The 19497-nt window shown below is 40.7% G+C and overlaps 1 protein-coding gene across 6 annotated transcripts in view; it reads right to left on the bottom strand.

Moving 5' to 3' along the window:
* Positions 1-19197, bottom strand: part of HPS3 (HPS3 biogenesis of lysosomal organelles complex 2 subunit 1) — a 41658-nt gene extending 22461 nt beyond the window's left edge. For 4 of the 6 annotated variants that reach the window (XR_008501539.2, XR_008501536.2, XR_008501538.2 and 1 more), the window contains exons 1-5: positions 18734-19046; positions 8131-8625; positions 7439-7610; positions 7241-7326; positions 3080-3272 (exon numbers count right to left, since the gene is read on the bottom strand). Coding sequence is in view for 2 of the 6 variants with exons in the window: in XM_054481111.2 (XP_054337086.1) it covers positions 3080-3272; positions 7241-7326; positions 7439-7610; positions 8131-8625; positions 18734-18950 (1163 nt within the window). In the remaining 4 variants the exon portion in view is untranslated. Of the gene's footprint in view, positions 1-3079; positions 3273-7240; positions 7327-7438; positions 7611-8130; positions 8626-18733 lie in introns of all 6 variants that reach the window. The other 2 variants (XM_054481111.2, XM_063662332.1) reach the window with 2 other exon arrangements.
* Between the last annotated feature and the right edge of the window lie 300 nt (positions 19198-19497).

Here is a 19497-nt window from a genome sequence, read left to right as displayed (position 1 = left end):
AGGGAGGGTTTCACAGGCAAACAGGGCAATGGCAGGGGTGGCAGTCAAGTATTTGTCAACTATTGCCAAGTTAAACTTCTTCTCAATAAGAAGAATGCCTCAGAATCCCTGTGGTGTGTTTTTAAAAATATACAACTGGTCCCCATAACACCCCTCGTGAATCACAATCTCTAGGGGCTGAATCTAGACGTGTATATTTCTACAAAACTCCGTATGTGACTCTGATGTGCATCCCTAGTTAGGAACCATGGATCTGGGTCAGTATCTTCATTTTACAGACAAATGATGCCCCCAGTACCTGCCCAAGGTACAGATGGGTGTCTATCAAAACCAAGATTAAAACCCATTTCTTAACTGTTGTTCTTCCTCACCCACCTCATGATGAAATCCATCCTGGATTATGCTGGACAACACAGACTGTGCAAACTCAAATCCAGTGGTCGAATTGAAAATGAGAGACCATCTGAAGGCATCTTCAGAATTACCTAGTCCAGCAGCTTGTTTTAAAGATTGGGGCATGAAAGGTTCATGACTGGTCCACCGCCTCTCTGGAGAGTAGAACCACTTAGATCCCAGGTCTCTTGACCCTGCCTTTTTTTTTTGAGACAGAGTCTCACTCTGTCGCCCAGGCTGGAGTGCAGTGGCACGATCTTGGCTCACTGCAAGCTCCACCTCCCGGGTTCATGCCATTCTCCTGCCTCAGCCTCCCGAGTAGCTGAGACTACAGGTGCCCACCACCACGCCCAGCTAATTTTTTTTTTTTTTGTATTTTTAGTAGAGACGGGGTTTCACCGTGTTAGCCAGGGTGGTCTCAATCTCCTGACCTCATGATCCGCCTGTCTCGGCCTCCCAAAATGCTGGGATTACAGGCTTGAGCCACCACGCCCAGCTGAAACCCTGCCTTTTTATCTCTAGAATCTAAAGGTCATTTGTTTTTGTGGTCATAGCTATTCTCATCTGTCCTTCTGGTCCCACTGCAGGTGCTTTTTTGCTTCCCTCTCTCTCAGTTTACTTCCCAAGGTTGCTAACTCTACTCCAGATTTGTAAGTGGTAGTGCTACTGTCCTAGTTATTGTCAGGACTCCAGAGGTCATTTCCTAGAATGTTGCAGAGATAGACAGAGATGGCTGAGGCTGAAGTGGAAGCACCAGCAGATGGAGAGAGGCCTGACTACCTCTTAAACTGTGCTAAGTCTCCTAACCAAAAATATCAGAATGCCTTTTTCTAGGAGGACATTTTTTAAAATTTAATATTACTGTTAGGTTTGCTTTAGTCCTTTATTTTTTTATTTTAAAGAGTTCGTTTTTACTTCTCCCACTTTCTAGTTTTTTTAAAAAGGGAGGGAGAAGGAAGGAATAAAAATATCAATTTCTGTCCCGTCATATAATGGAACAGAAATATACATCATTGTGTAGCAATTTCTAAGTTAATTAACTGTTTTTAATGTCAGTATTTGAGGGTTGACCTAGATAACAACAACAGATGACAACCAGTCCTCCTACATTCCCATTATCCCATCAGACAAGTCTTTTAACTTTCCCACTGAAGCCTCTCCCATCCATCCTCCCTTCTCCTTTCATTAACACTACCCTGCCTGAATACCACCCCTTAATATCCTTGCCTGAACTATTCCAATAGCTTATTTATCTATGTTCAATCCATCTTCCACAACAGCCACCATTAATTTTCCTAAAGCAATGTTCTGATCATATTACTTTCTCTGGTTAAAACTTTAAAAAAAAGTCCTTAGTTTAATTTTCAAATCCTTGAGCTCTCTTTCAAGCACTCTTTTCACCACCTGTCTACTTTTCAGCGTCTTCATATTTAAAGAACATCACTACACAACACTTTGGACATTGGAAAGAGTAGCTACCTCCACGTTGTTCACTTAAGAAACACACTGCCGTTGGCAGCATTTCTCCTTAAGCCAGAAATCAGGTGGAGAAAGGAGTACAACCACTAAGAGTGGATATCAGAATGTCCAGATTGGTTCTATGCAGTTTGGAATCTCCAGCATCTGCCAGAGATTGTGATACTACCACTCAGTGGTGGGGGGATCTCTGTCCTGTGCAATTAATTTTTGGATGTTCCTAAAAACTTGATACAGTTTTTGTTTATAGTCTTCCTTCAATCTATAACGCACATCTCTTTCAATCTTCATCTACCAAAATTCTAGCTAGCTTTCATGCTTCACTTCAAACACAATCAGCTATCCACAACTTCCCCATACAACTTAGCCAGAAGTAATTTCCCCCCTCCCAATGTCAATGGCACTTTCATGAGGTCTTAGGAGATTTTTCGCAAATCTCCTAGTGTCTGTGACTCTTGTATGTCTCTCTAACCTTCTCTTCTATTGCTGCTTTAGAAAGTGGTTGGTGTATCTTATTCACAGTTGCATGGTCAGAGGGCACAAGGAAGTGCCCTGAACATAATCTAAGCTCAAAAAACAGGAAACAGAACCAAAACCATCATATGCTGCTGAGATTAAAAGGAAATGAAATCAAGCTACTGCTTGTGAACCCAGTTTACATGCCAGCATAATAGGGGAAGGCAACTCAACACATCCGCCACCAATTAGCACATGACTTTGGCCAATTCTAACCTCTCTGTAACTACTTCCCTATCTGTGCCAATCAGGGAGAGAATAAGATCATCTCTCTGGCCCCTTCACAGTTCTAAACTACTATAAATAACTCAATTTATACTAGAAAAATATGGTAGCAGTGAGAAAAAAAAATTAGGAAATCTAAAAAGAAACTTAAAGAGACGCCCTGACTGGCTGCATTGACTTTTCATTAAAACTCCCTATGAAAGTCTTCCTTTATGAAGAACCTTATACTTCCTTACAGGGACCCCTATCCAGTCCAGGGAAACAAAACAAAGACAAAACCAGAGTCTAAATCTTTGACATTGAAAAGGCAGGTACGGGTCATCAAAAGACGGACTTACACTGATATGTAACTCATGCATTTATAGTACTCTATGCTAGTTCACACAATTCTCACAGATTTAGGCAGTACCTCAAAAATTTACAAACAAATAAGTGACTCACAGGCCAGCAAGTGACCCTCTAACAGTACCTTGTAATGACGTGCAAAAATTGTGGCGTGAGTACTGCCTGCTGAGACTTCTCAGGATACTGGTAGACTGACATCAATTCAACAGATTTGACAACCATGTAGAGATAGCCCACATGAGGTAAGGAGAAAAAGCAAAAGAGACTCAGCAATTCTTTTTCCTGAGACAAATTTTTTCCATCAGACGTAAGAGAACCTGCATGCAAAAATGAAAGAAATAAAACACCATGAAACCAGTAAATAAAGGGGGAAATAATCATATATTGACTTTGCTATGCAAACTGTATCAGCGGGTAACCGAAGAGTTGCAAAGGGGAAGTTGCTCTTTATACAAGAATGTTGATAAGAAATAAAAAAGGAGTAATATAATTAGAATATCAGCATTGCACAACCCCTACTAAATTAACAGACCTAAGTAATGATCATCAATGGTTGTTAACATCACAAAAAGAGTCCACTGGCAGAGCTCAACACTACTTGTGTTTCAAAATAATAAGAATAATAAACAATCTGAGCAAGCCTGAGTATAGACCAGCAATGTTGATAGAAATATGTGAGCCACATCTGTAATTACTAGATTTCTAGTAATCACATTTTAAAAAGTAAAAAGAAACAAGTAAAATTGTAATGATATTGTATTAACCCAACATATCAAAAATATTATCATTTCAAGAAGCAATAAACACAAAAATTAATATTATATACATTTTCGTACTTAGTCTTCAAAATCTAGTATGTATTTTATACTTATGCCATATCTCAATTCAGACTAGTCATATTTCAAGTGCTTAACAGCAGCATGTGACTAATGGCTACCATACTAAACAGCATAGATTTCCATCTACCAACTCAAATGGAAATACAGTGGACAGAGAAACATGTTAAATGACACGTAAGGATTCAATTAGCAAAATTCAGATTGTTGGAAATTTTACAGTAAAGAGTCTAATTTCTTGTTAAATAAGATGCAAAGAAAAGAGAGGAGGGAAAGCCTAGATATTAAAAGAGCCTTAAAAGACATAGCAATCAATTGCAATGTATGAACTTTATTTGGAATACGATTCAAACAAATGAATTATAGTTTTTTAGTCAATTAGAGAAATGTGAACACTTACTGGATATCTGGTGGTATCAACAAAATTTTTTTTATTTTTATTTTTTGAGACGGAGTCTCACTCTGTCACCCAGGCTGGAGTGCAGTGGCGCAATCTCGGCTCACTGCAACCTCCACCTCCCAGGTTCAAATGATTCTCCTGCCTCAGCCTTCCAAGTAGCTGGGACTACAGGTGCCCGCCACCATGCCTGGCTAATTTTTTTTTTTTTTTTTTTTTTAGTAGAGACGGGGTTCACCATATTGGCCAGGCTGGTCTTGAACTCCCAACCTTGTGATCCACCCACCTCAGCCTCCCAAAGTGCTGGGATTACAGGCGTGAACCACCGCACCCGGCAACAAATTTTTTATAATGTGAAATAGCATTTTGGGTTTAAGTAAAAGAATCCTTTTAGAGACATATGTTGAAATATTTATGAATGAAAAGGTATGAACTCTGGGATGTGCAACAAAATAATGTAGCATGAAGCAACACTGTTGAAGCTGTTTGATGGGTACATGGGGGTTCACTGCCCTATTTTCTATCTACATGTGGCTGTAATTTTTCATAACCAAAGTTGTTTAACAAGTACCCTGACTGACACCCTTGAAGGACACCAATTAATAGCAGAAGTCCAATTCTGTACTCTCCATATTTGGCTGAAAGCCAACTGTCCAGTTTTTTTCTCCCTATTCTTTTTTTATACACATCTGTGCTCTGGCCAAAGAGAACTGCTCACAAATCTCCAAATACACACAATTTTACACCTCATATAATGTTGGTTCCCATTATGTAATATCTTACCAAAATCTCTATCATCCATTAGGGCCCAGCTCAAACACATATCACCCATCCATTCGTCTATTCAGTCAGTATTCACCAGGTACCTACTAAGTGCTGCTGTTCCAGATTCTAGAGATACAACAGTGTTCAAGACAATGTAACTGCTTTCACAGAGCCTTCATTCTAGTGAAGGGGATTGGGATGGAGAGTAAACAAGTAAACTCCAGTGTGAGTAGAGAAGGGATATTTTAAATTGAGAGGTCAGAGAAGTCCTCCGTGATCAGGTTACACTTCAGCTGCGAACCGAATGACTTAAATGCACCAGTCACACAAGGCTAAGAGGAGTACACTCTACGCACAAGAAGAGCAAATAATAGGTCTTAGATAAGCGTGTACGTGGCGTCTCTAAGGAAGAGGGAAAGGCCACTATGGATGAAGAATATAGTAAGCAGGGTGAGAGTGGGACAAGATGGGCTCAGAATTAAGGTCATATACACCATGGAATGGATTTGGAGTTTTTATTCCAAGTGCTATGGGAAGCTCACTGGATCTTTAGCTGACCCTCTAATATGGCTATTGGCCCTGTCTGGTCTCCAGCCCTGTCTCACTGCCGCCCCCTTAGTTTTGCTTCTCTCAGTTTCTCAAATGTGATCCTCCATCTGCCACAGAGCCTTTGCTGCTGCTTCTGCCTGGAAGGCTCTCTTCCCCTCCACTGCACCAACCCAACCCTATTCCCAAGTGAGTCTAATTCGCCCTTCAGATCCTCTTTCTCAGGAAGCCTTCCCTGACCTCAAGATGAGGTCAGGGTCTTTTGTTATAGGCTCTCACAGGGAGGTTTGCCACAGATCACTCATTTCAGGGTACAACTGTGAGTCTGCCGTTATTCAAATGTCATCTTCCCCCACTAGACAATTAGCTCTGTAAGAGCAAGCACTTTCACTCACTGTTAATTCCCTAGTATTCAGCACAATGCTCAACATAGTAGGTACTCAATAAATATTTACTAAAAGAAAGAAAAAATAAATGAAGGTTAGAAAGACATTTAATCAGAATAATATTTGTATCTTTCTCTAGATAACATCTAAAGATGTTAATCAGGCCAGAACTGAGTGCAAGGCCTATTAGTGATTCTCAATCATGGTACCCATTAGACTCTTGGGGAGCTTTTAAAAAATACTAATGCCCAGGCCCTGTAACTGATATCTTGCATGTAGAGCCTGAGTATCAGTATCTTAAAAAGCATTCAGGTAAGCCCATTGTGCGGCAGGGTTGAAAACCACTGCTCTAAATTATTTTCCATTCAGTCCACATTTTTACACCTAATTCACAAGCCAATCATAAGAAGCTTTGCCAAATACCTAGCTAGAACCCAGACACACCTCGGCTCTAACAGGTCTCCAATTTCCTTTTTGGGCCTAGAGGCCATTTCAAAAAGGGAAATGAGTTCAGTCTGTCACACCTTCTCCATGGCTTCTCCTAGCAGGTATGACTTCCCTTTCTAGTGCTCACAGGTATTTGCTAAGGATTTTGGGCCGGGCACAGTGGCTCACACCTGTAATCCCAGCACTTTGGGAGGCCGAGGTGGGTGGATCACCTGAGGTCGGGAGTTCGAGACCAGCCTGACCAACATGAAGAAACCCCATCTCTACTAAAAATACAAAATTAGCTGGGCGTGGTGGGGCATGCCTATAATCCCAGCTACTCAGGAGGCTGAGGCAGGAGAATCACTTGAACCCGGGAGGCAGAGGTTGCAGCGAGCCAAGATCATACCATTGCACTCCAGCCTGGAGAAGAAGAGCAAAACTCTGTCTCAAGAAAAAAAAATAATAAATAATAATAAAATAAAGGTCGGGTGCGGTGGCTCATGCCTGTAATCCTAGCACTTTGGGAGGCTGAGACAGGCAGATCACAAGGTCAGGAGATAGAGACCATCCTGCCCAACATGGTGAAACCCCGTCTCTGCTAAAAATACAAAAAAATTTAGCCAGGCGTGATGGCGGGCACCTGTAGTCCCAGCTACTCGGGAGGCTGAGGCAGGAGAATCACTTGAACCCAAGAAGCAGAAGTTGCAGTGAGCCGAGATCGCACCACTGCACTCCAGACTGGCAATAGAGTGAGATTCAGTCTCAAAAAAAAAAAAAAAAAAAAAAACTTTGTTAAAGGGCCACAAGGAGACTCCAGTGGAAGAACCAAACCACCAAACCTATTACCCACATGGGTCTTCACTTCCAGCCCAGACAGAGCATTTTCACCTTGCTGCACCATCACACTCCTGCACTGTCATGCTTACCAGTCTGGTAAATGGGCAGCAGTTGGAGGGAATGTAGCTTGATGTCATCAGACAAGACATAGGACGAAATATCAGGAGCAAAACGTCTGTGGGTTTAAAAGGACAGAGAAAAGGAAAAATATAACTTCCATGTACTTTAAGCAGGCATATATACATAAAATGCTGGTTAAAAAAAAAAAAAAAAAAGCACTATAATACCTATAGAGCAGGTGCTGAAAGTGGGAATATTTTCTTTTTTCATCAGCTAATCCCGTAGACTCCAGTGTAACAGATAATCCAGACTGTTCACTTTTTTCACCAAGAAGTTCCAGGGGCTTCTGGCAGATGACAAAATCATCGGACTCAAGCTGTGAAATTTCATTACTGATGCCTTAAAAAATAAAATGTAACAGCCTGCTCAAATGAAAATTAGATTTTACAACATCCTTTCACCAATTAAATAGACATATAGTAATTTTATTTATTTATAATATGCACACATTTACAAGGCACTATGGTTGTGAAAAGACTTAGCGCTTGCTCATTTAATCTCCACAACTGATAAAGTACAACAGGGTAGGTATTATCATCCCCATTTTACACATGAAGATATTGAAACTCAGAGATGGTATTATTAACCCAAGGTCATTCAACTAGTAACTCTGAGGACTAGGACTAGAAGCCCCTCATTGAGCAGTGGTTGTTCCATTACTTCTACTGATAAATGTATTCACATGCTACAGAGTAAAATATGGACAGCCAGATCATAAACCCAAATCCCATGAAATAGGAATAACTAAATCTATAAATAACATGGCTGGGCACCATATATACCACAGACCTTCAGACTGCCAAAGGTGAAGGTTTTCTATATTCCTAAAACAAGAAAGCAAGTCAAATTCATTATTTACCTTCTTCTGTCCGTCTCATTCGATTGTTGGTCTTATGTGGATGGTGGTGAACTCTCTCTCCATTTTTAGGGCCTGACTCCAGTTTTACGATTAAGACTTCTAAGTCTGACATGACAGCAACATATCCAACACAAAAAGAAATCTCAACAGGAGTGATATTATCTATGTGTATAATTAAAGAACGTTCAAAGTCCAATAGTGAGAATTCCTCATTAATGATCTGGTACTTCAAACTAAATAAGACTAATTTATTTGTGCAGCCAACGAGAAGGTCTCCTTTCACAGGGCAACAGGAAATGCACAAGGGGGCCTCTGAAAGCGGCATTTCAATAATGTACATCTGGTCTCTGAAGGTTTTGCTGAAGGGTGCCTCCACATTATGCCCAATCATTCGGATACACACACGAGAGTTTTCAGTCCTTTTATTTCTCCAGTTCACATAAGCACGTAGAAATGTAGCTTTGTTTTTCTCTTCAATTGCTACCAAATAATCTCCTGAGAAGGAATGAAGATTATACTGAGAATTTGTAATTAGAAATACAACCACCTCCCTTGCTGACATGAGTACTATTAATGAATTCTAACACAAATGGTCAAATTAAAAACTGAATAGGATAAAACCCTAAGTAACAAAATCTTAGGTGTATTTTTAACTGACATTAGGCTTTGAGGTTCTGAAACGCAATCTCTCCCATCTGAGTGTCTTAAGACAACCTATTAATTGTCCACGTAACATACAGAAAGTTCATATAAAGAATAAAATGTAAAATTAAGTTATTACTGTAGCTCTAAATCTGCAGTTCTAACAAAGCTCTACTGACACAGAATTCACTACTAGGGTGACACCAAAATTAGGTATACATTAAGGAATTCTCAGATTAGCAGAACTTATACTTCAAACCCTCTCCTTCCCACAAGTCACAAGTCTGAGAAACAGGATAAAGTTGGAAATAGCAAAGAAAATACAAATCCAAGTTAATTTTCTCTAAATTGTTGATTGTGTAAGTTTTAACTTATAAACACATATTGGTTGTGGGAAGTCAAAATGGTAAAGTGGTAAAGAGATGCAAAATGAAAAGCATAATGATCTCCCCTTTGAGGACCCAATGTTAACACACAGCCTGGTATGTGCCTTTCAACACCTTTCTCTCATATAAACAGAGATCACAGAGCGATATTTTGTCTTTTTTAAAAACAAACAAAAACTAAAATGTAATCATATTAAATATATTTAACAATCTGCAACTTTTTAAAATTATTAATAAATCTCTCCCTCCAGGCTGATACATGGATATCTAACATCCTTTTCAATATGTTCAACATCCCGTATGTACATACATATGCATAATTTATTCAATAATTCCCTTACTGATAAGCATTCAAATATATTTCCAAGGTTTTTTGCCACTATGCTTCATAGTAATACATAGGCTTATATCTATATATTTATTTACTGGGGGATTTATTTTAACGGTACAGATTCCCAAAAGTGAGATATGTTGGGCATGAGCATTTTAAATTTCAATATTGCCCAATTACTATCAATTAGATAATAGAAATTCATGTTACCAGCAGCACAGCTTAAACACACCTGTTTCCCCACATCCTCACTAGCGCTGACTCTACACAATGAGAGAAACATGGACTCTCATGGCTATTATAATTTACATTTCCTAGACCTTTTTAAAAAGCTGGCCATCTTTTCCTATGTTTATCAGCCATGTATAGTTTCTCTTCTGCATGATGTCCAATTTTTATTAAGTTGTTCATTTGTTTTTCTTATCATGACACTGTAGCTCTCTACTTAAAAGGGATATAAATCTTTTGTCGTCTATAAATAGTAAATGGTTTTAGAGTCTGTTTTCTGATTTTGACTTTGCTGATGGCATCTTTTACCATACCCTTTTTATTTAGAGTATAATATATGTATCTTTTCCTCTTTGCCTTCTGAGTTCCCATCCATGTTCTCCAAATTACATAAATATGCTCCTATATTTTCTTCTATTTTAGTGGAGGTTTAGAAAATATACATTTTTAATCTTTAGAATTTTGTGGGTAAAGAAGGAGATAAGTCAGAGGATCTAATTCCACTTCTTCCAAATGTAGACTCTATTATATTAACACTGTTATGCAAACTGGCCCTTTTCCAATGAATTGAAATTGAAATGCTGCCATTGTACAGCATTGTACATCATAAGTACATTGACTTCCCATGTACTTATGAGGCAAGCAAGCAGGTGCTGCCCCTTTCTGCAGACATTCACTGGGCTGACCAGGCTCCCTCCTCCAAAATGATCCTGCCTTCTACAGGTAGCAAGCTTTCTCCTGATGATGGTTCTTTTTATGCCACAGAGATGGAGTCTGAACCTGTTCTTTCCCTGGAGATTGTAGAATGCCTAGAGAACCTGCAGGTGCCCTAAGTTTGTTCACTTTTCTGGGGAAGCAGTTTGGACAGAGTTGGGATGAAGTTGAGGCCTCCATCTTCCTAAAATTCCCCCAGTAAATAATTTTTTTTATTGTAGTGCAATATACACAACATAAAATGTACATTTTCACCATTTTTAAGTCTACAGATCAGTGGCACTGGTATCTTCTCATTGCTATGCAACCATCACTACCATCCATCTCTATAACTAACTTTTTCATCTACTAAAAAACTCTGCACTGATTAAACAATAATTCCCTATTCCTCCCTCTCCCCAGGGCGAGACCACCATTATACTATCTCTATGAATCTGACTACTCTAGGTACCTCATGTAAATTGAACCATATAGTATTTTTCCTTTTGTATCAGGCTTGTATCACTTAGCATAACTTCTCCAAGATTTATCCAGGTTGTGGCATGCATCAGAATTTCATTAAGGCCAAATAATACTCTATTGTATGTTCATACAATATATTTTATTTACTCGTTTACTTGTCAATGGATCCTTGGACTGTTTCCACCTTTTGGCTCTTGTGAATAATTTTGCTACAAACATTGGTGTGCATGTATACATTCAAGTCCCTGCTTTCAATTATTTTGGGTATACACCCAGAAGTGGAATTGCTGGATCATATGGTAATTCTATGTTTAATGTTTTGAGAAACTGCCATATTGTTTTCCACATAGGCTGTGTCATTTTACATTCCTACCAACAACGTATAAGGGTTCCAATTTCTCCACATTCTCCCCAACACATGTTAATTTCTGTTTTTTAAATAACAGGCATCCTAATGGGTGTGAGGTGCTATCTCACTGTGGTTTGGATTTGCATTTCCCTAATTATCAGTGATGTTGAGCATCTTTTCTTATGTTTTTTGCCGTTTATGTATTTTCTTCTTTGGAGAAATGTCTATTCAAGTCCTTAGCCCATTTTTTAATCAAGTTTTTTTGGTTGTTGTTGAGTTGTAAGAGTTCTTTATTGTATATATTCTAGATATTAATCCCTTATGAGATATATGATTTGGAAATATTTTCTCCCATTCCATGTTGTCTTTTCAATCTGTTGATGAGTCATTTGATATACAACAGTCATTAATTTTGATAAAGTCCAGTTTATCTATTTTGATTCTGTTGCCTATACTTTTGGTATCATACTCAATTTAGTAAATAAATTTTAAAACTAAGAATATTTAATTACAATAAAACCTTTTTATTCATATACCTATAAATACATGCTCATTTCATCTATAAAATTCATATATTAACTAATGTTTATAGTATGCAAATTGTAGATAGTGTCCATGTTGTGTTGTGTGCTTTCAGATTAATGACCTGGTCTTTAAATGATGATCCAGCACTTGCTAAATGTGCCTACCTGACAATCCTTATGATCAGAGCTTTAGAGTTCCTTCAATTAATTCTCACAACAGCCCTTCAAGATATAAACCTCCCTCCTCATTTTATACATCAGGAATCTGAAGCACAGACAAGCAAAGTAACTTGTCCAAGGCAACACAACGAACAAATTAGGAAACTGGGACTCAAACCTAGATCTGGTTAGCTCAAAAGTTTATGTTCTTTGCCCAATAATGCTGTTTCCCCAACCGATAGAAAGGAAATACAAGTCTACAGGAGTCTGTGGAGGCTATAACCCTTTACAACAGAAGGGAACTAAATTTTTTAAGCTTTATGTGTGCAGTGCCTCATTTTACCTTTTTAAAATTTAAGTGTCTTGCTCTGTTGCCCAAGTTGTCTTGGCTCACTGCAACCTCCATCTCCTGGACTCAAATGATCCTTCCACCTCAGCCTCTCAAGTAGCTGGAACTACAGGTGTGAGCCACCACACTTGGCTAATTTGTGTGTGTGTATATATATATGTATATGTGTATTTACATATAATATATATAATGTGTGTGTATACACACACACACACACACACACATATACGTAGAAACAGGGTTTCACTATGTAGCCCAGGCTCAGCTTGTCTTTATTAAGTACATTGAAAAATCATTCTCATTTTTACTCTTGAGCTTAGAGTTACTGATTTTTAAAAATAAGTAAACTTTCCCTTTTATGTAGCAAGATCACAAACATGGCTACCAGTAATACCAGATCAAAGGTTGTACTCCTATGACAAAATTGAATCACAAGGCAGAAATAATTTATAAGGCATCTAAATATGTTTTATGACTTCAGGAAAACTGAGAGAAAGTAGGGCTTGTGGGAGGGGTAGATGGGCTGGGGCTGGTTTAGCACACTTGTGCTAATGGCCAGGCAATTACAGCCTTGTGGTCTGCGTCCTCCATGCCCCACCACCCCTAGACACCCCATAAACAAGTGTCTACCACCAAAGGTCCCCACACAGCACTCGATCCTCGCCACCAGGTCTTTCTCTTTCAGGAGGGGGGAGTTCTCAGGTCTCCCCTCTTCTTTGCTTTACACACTGTATTAGTCCATTTTCACATTACTGCCACAAGCAAATACCTGAGACTGGGTAATAAAGAAAAAAGGTTTAATTGACTCACAGTTCCGCATGGCTGGGGGGACCTCAGAAAACTTATAATCATGGTGGAAGGCACCTCTTCACAGGGCGGCAGGACAGAAAATAAGTGTGGGTAGGGGAAATGCCAGACACTTAAAAACCATCAGATCTCGAGAGCTCACTCACTATCATGAGAACAGCATAGGGGAAACTGCCCCCATGATCCAATTACCTCCACCTGGTCCCGCCCTTGAAACGTGGGGGTTATGGGGATTACAATTCAAGATGAGATTTTAGGTGAGGACACAGACAAACCGTATCATACACAAAGCCTAAATTTATTTTCCCTTACTGATGACGATGTCAGAGGCCCCCATCCTTCAAAATTTCTACCTACGTTCTCCCTAATACCCCCAAATTTTATTTTAAAAACTTTCAGCTAATTTGAGATTTTTTTAACCTGAAAATGTTTTCTGCTTGGGTAGAGACCTGAAAAGCATTTTTAGTAAATATAGATGGCTGATGTAAGATTCTTTCCATTTTTGATGAGGAGACTTGCTACAGAGAAAAACACTGGGCATTGAGCCGGAAGCCTCATGTCCCAGTTATTGTGAATGGAAGGAAGGGGCCAAAAGGGAAAAGCTGTGAAGTGGAAAACAAGTTATCTGGATACCATCATAGCCAGAGTCAGCCCTACTTATGTTCATTTATGGGTGGATTAATAGGACCTGTACCCAGGGGTTGAAGTTCAAGCTGTGGACTGAAACTTACCCTTGAGCTACATGACCCGTGATGCTAATTCCATCCCACATGACTCTTGAACCTGCTTTAAGGCAGCCAACTGGATTATAAAAACATCTTTATTGTTCAAGGCCTCGTTAATGAGGTTACAATGCTACTCATGGCCTCCTACAGCCAGTACTGCTCTAGGTCAGTGGTTCTCAATCCTGATTAAATATCTGACTCACCCCAATGCTGGCCTCACTCCAGGGAAACTACTACTGTATCTCTGAGGGTTTGGCCCAGGCATAGAGATTTTTAAAAACTCCCCAAGTGATTCGTATGCATAGGTAGTGGCCATCTAAGGATCCGACAGGTAAGAAAGCTAGAAGTATACATAATACCTGCCACTCCAAATTCTAAAATAAACATCCACTTGGAAGAATGAAGTAAATCATGTAAACATATTATCTGTCTGTACGTATGCCTGTCTGTCCCTGTCTTTCTCTCTCTCGCACACACACACATATAAAAGTTGAAAGTGGTGAGTTTGTTACTCAATAGAACTCTTGAAAGTCAGAACTCTTATGCCTTAAAAGGAGTGACGTAGAGAAAACTACCAATATTGTAACAGGTATGACCATTAAAGACAGATTTTATGAGAAATACCAAAATGGAATATTCCTGCTGAAAGGGAACTTCAAGAGTTAATGAGAGGTTTTCAAACAGGTCCGCGGCCCAGTGCAGGCCCCCGCTGATGTTGTCATTAGGCAAAAACAAAAACAAAAACAAAAAAACCAATGACAGCAGAGTAAATTGTTCACAAAGCTAAAGATATCCAATGTTTGATGCTAAGTGTTTTTTCTTTTATAAATAATGACAGTAAATAGTAAGGCTTTTCATTTTTTTTAAAAAAACACAGGCATATCCCAGAGATATTGGAGGATTGCTTCCAGACCACTGCAATAAAGCAAATAATGCAATAAAAAGAGTCACATAAATGTTTTGGTTTCCCAGTGCATAAAAAAGTTATGTTTGTACTAGATTATAGTCTATTAGGTGTGAAATTGCATTATACCTAGAACACAACAACAACAACAACAACAAAAAAACCAAAAAACAAAGCAATGTACATACCTTAACTAAAAATACTTCATTGCTAAAAAAAAAATGCTAACGATCATCCAAGCCTTTAACGAGACATATCTTTTCGCTGGTGAAGGGTCTTGCCCCGATGCTGATGGCTGCTGACTGATCAGGGTGGTGGTCACCAGAGGCTGGGGTGGCTATGGCAAATCCTTAAAATAAGACAACAATGGGCTGGGCGCAGTGGCTCACACCTGTAATGCCAGCACTTTGGGAAGCCAAGGCGAGTGGATCACCTGAAGTCGGGAGTTTGAGACCAGCCTGACCAACCATGGAGAAACCCCATGTCTACTAAAAATACAAAATTCGCCACAAGTGGTGGCGCATGCCTGTAATCCCAGCTACTCGGGAGGGTGAGGCTGGGAATTGCTTAAACCTGGGAGGTGGAGGTTGTGGTAAGCCGAGATCACGCCATTGCACTCCAGCCTGGGCAACAAGAGTGAAGCTCTGTCTCAAAAAAATAAAATAAAAAAAAAAAATAAAACAATTAAGTTTGCTCCATCAATTGACTCTTCCTTTCACAAAAGATTTCTCTGGAGCATGCAAAGCTATTTGATAGCATTTTACCCACAGCAGAACTTCAAAATTGGAGTTAATCTTTTCAAATCTTGTCACTGCTTTATCAACCAAGTTTATGGAATATTCTAAATCTTCGTTGTCGTTTCAACAATGTTCACAGCATCTTCAATAGAAACAGATTCCATCTCAAGAAACCACTTTCTTTGTTCATCCATGAGAAGCAACTCCTCATCCATTCAAGTTTGATCATAAGATTGCAAGAATTCCAACACATCTTCAGGCTCCACTTCTAATTCTAGCTTTCTTGCTATTTCCACTACATCTACTGTTATTTCATCCACCTGTCTTGAACCCCTCAAAGTCATCCATGAGGGTTGGAATCAACTAGTTCCAAACTCCTGTTAATGTTGGTATCTGATCTCCTTCCATGAACCCTGAATGTTTTTAATGGCATCTAGAAAGGGTGAATTCTTTCCAGATGATTTTCAATTTATTTTGTCCAGATCCATCAGAAGAATCACTATATGTGGCAGTTATAGCCTTACCAAATGTATTTCTTTAATAATGAGACTTGAAAGTCAAAATTACTACTTGATCCATGGGCTGCAGAATGAATGCTGTGTTAGCAGGCATAAAAACAACATCAATCTCCTTCTACATCTCCATCAGAGGTCTTGAGGGACTAGGTGCATTGTCAATGTGCAGTAATCTTTTGAAAAGAATATTCTTTTCTGAGCAGATCAAAATGGTGGGCTTAAAATATTCAGTAAACAATGTTGTAACAACTGTGCTGTCACCCAGGCTTTTTTCATTTCTAAAGCACAGGCAGAGTAGATTTAGCATAATTTTTAAAAGGGCCCTATGATTTTCAGAATGGTAAATGAGAACTGGCCTCAATTTAGTCACCAGCTGCATCACCCCCTAACAAGGGTCAGCCTGTTCTTTGAAGCCAGGCATTATCTTCTCCTCTCAGCCAAGAAAGTCCTAGACGGCATCTTCTTCCAATTTAAGACTGTTTTGTCTACACTGAAAAAATCTGTTGTTTAGCACAGCTGCCTCCACAAACTCATCTTAGCTGTATCTTCTGGACTTACAGATAACTTGCTGCAGATTCTACATCATCACTTGCTGCTTCACCTTGCACTTTTATATTATGGAGACAGCTTCTTCCCTTAAACCTCATGAGCTAAACTCTGCTAGCTTTAAACTTTTCTTCTGCTGCTTCCTCACCTCTCTCAGCATTCACAGAATTGAACAGAAGGCCTTGCTCTGTATTAAGCCTGGGCTTAAGGGAGTATTTTGGCTGGCTTGATCTTCTACCTAGAGCAAAGTTTTTTTCCCATCAGCAATAAGGCTTTCTAATCATTTGTGTTCACTGGAGTAACACTTTTAATTTCAAGAACTTTTCCTTTGCAGTCACAACTTGGCTAAGTGGTCCAAGAGGCCTACCGTGCAGCCTATCTCAGCTTCTGACATGCCTGCCTTCCTCACTAAGCTTAATCATTTCTAGCTTTTAAAGTGAGAGACATCCAAGTGTCACTTGAACACTTAGAAGACATTGTAGGGTTATTAATTGGCCTGATTTCAATATTGTTGTGTCTCAGGGACTAGGACAGCCCGAGGAGGCAGAGACGATCAGAGCAGTAATCAGAACACATACAACACATATCAATTAAGTTCACCATCTCACATGGGCACAGTTCATGGCACCCCAAAACTATTACAATAGTAACATCAAAGATCGCTGATCACCATAACAGATATAATAATTACGATAAAGTTTGAAATAGTGCCAAGAATTATCAAAATCTGACTCGAGACATGTAGTGAGCACATGCAGTGTGAAAAATGGAACTGGTAGATTTGCTCCACACAGGGTTGCCACAAACTTTCAACTGGGGAAAAAAAAAACCACGTAGTATCTGCAAAGTACAACAAAGTGAAATGCAAAAAAAACAAGGTATGCCTGTATATGTCTTTACTTGACAAAATAAGCAGTCAGATGCTATGTATGGTAACCCCATAGTTTTTAATTGAGCCACAAAATCCCAGGGTCCGGATATCACTGATGTATTTATTCAACTTTTTTTTTTTTTTTTAAACATAAACTCAGACCCTAAGGTTTCTATAAACTCACACCGAACCAGCTGCGGGTTAGGGATTAGAGAGAGATCTCCAATCTTCCAGGTTCAAGTTCTCCACTTCATTAATACCATAGCCACCAGCTTTTGCACCGTAAATACTGAACTTCACACCCATCTTGTAAAGTATGATTCGAAGGTAAGTGTATTAAAGGAATTCTATGGTAAATTATTCTGTAATCTAAAAGGGATCTAGTTTTAAATGTTGGATTTTTCTAAAATACGATTCACCCACACAGTATTTCCTTGGTATTGCTTCACATTTCTGGTGGGAAAGAGTAACGGCTGCTCTTACAACTGTTTTGTTTTGGTTTGTTTTGAGACGGAGTCTCACTCTGTCGCCTAAACTGGAATGCAACGGGGCAATCTCCACTCACTGCAACCTCTGCCTCCCCGGTTCAAGAGATTCTCCTGCCTCAGCCTCCCAAGTAGCTGGGACTACAGGGGCCCACCACCACGTCCGGCTAATTTTTGTATTTTCATTACAGACGGGGTTTCACTAAATTGACCAGGCTGGTCTCAAACTCCTGACCTCGTGATCCGCCCGCCTCAGCCTCCCAAAGTGTTGGGATTACAGGCGTGAGCCACTGCGCCCGGCCACAGCTGTTTAAGAGAAGAGAGGGGGGCAGTCTAAGACCTGAGTTCCACTTACACACATTTAAAAATCAACACATAATGTGAGCTTTCAAAAACCGACCGGAAGTGGATGGAGGTACAGATGTGAAAGAAATGCCAAGAGGTGGAATAATTGTTAAAGCTGGGAGTACTTGGAGGTTCCAGGATACCGTACTAGTCTCCTTATTCCTACTTGTTTTTTTGGTAAGTCTGTGAAATCTAATGCACTAAAGAGTTTTTTGTTGTTGTTTGCTTAAGTATCCGAGATGAGTGGAATCCAGCCAGAGGCCTTTCTGAAGAAAACCAAGACGAAGAGATGTCAGCGTCCTCCGCCCCGACAGAAGCAAGCTCATACCTATGCTTGCCCCGACAACCGCATAGCTCAATGCGACTTCAAGCAATCAGCGGCCAGACCCAGGGAAACCATCTGGCAAATTCCGGGAAGCAAGAAGTCCCATCCCCAGCTAGAGCTGCAGCCCAGACGCTCGGTCTGCTAGCTAGGAGGCCTCAAGCTGGGCCCCAGGCGGCCCCTGGCTCTCCAGATTACTCACCAGCCTCGCTGTAGGCCAGGCGCAACACCCGGCCCAGCGTGGAGAAGGCGCACCGTGGCTGGCACAGCTCCTGGCCGGCCACCGCGAACGCCTCCACCTTGCAGCCCGCCGCCACGAAAAGCGCGTCACGCCCCCCGCCGCAGAACCGGTCCGGCTCCAGCTTGCAGGGCACCACCTGCTGCGACCCGAACGGGTGCAGGTTGTACAGCTGCACCATCCCGACGTCCGGCTGCGGGATAGCACAGCCTGCCCGCCCTGCAGGGCCCCGGGAGACCCCGCGCTGACCGCTAAGGTAGGACCACTTCCGCGAGCAAGCCAGTGACGCCGGGTCACGTGAACGCCAGCCGGCCCCGCCCGCGGCTCCGCTACTTAAAGAGGCCGCCGCGGGGCGTGGCAGGCGCCGGGAAAGCGGTCACGCCAGCCCGGGCAGGCCGCGCTCTCGCGCTGCAGGGCTTTCGGTCTCTGCGCCTCCTACTCAGCTGCCCAGAGCTTGCCACCGCTCTACGCTCAGTGGCTGGTGGGTGCGGGGACCGCTGGGTCCCTGCCTTTCGTCTTTTACTGCTTCGGGCCAGGCGGGATGTTTTGGCTTTTGAGTACGTTCTGACAATTCATCATCTATCTTGTAACATTTTGTACTTACTTTGAGGAGCGTTATTCATGTCTCTTCATAGTCCCTGAGCTTCTGGAGGATGGGGTTGCAAAAACTGAAATGGGGTGCAACTCGGGGCTAAACACTCTGAAGAGTTGCTTTAAAATAATGGAAA

This window comes from Pongo pygmaeus, chromosome 2 (genome assembly GCF_028885625.2).
Source record: "Pongo pygmaeus isolate AG05252 chromosome 2, NHGRI_mPonPyg2-v2.0_pri, whole genome shotgun sequence".
NCBI lineage: Eukaryota > Metazoa > Chordata > Mammalia > Primates > Hominidae > Pongo > Pongo pygmaeus.
The sequence above is the reverse complement of the archived record's forward strand: the minus strand, read 5'-3'. Positions and strand labels throughout refer to the sequence as shown.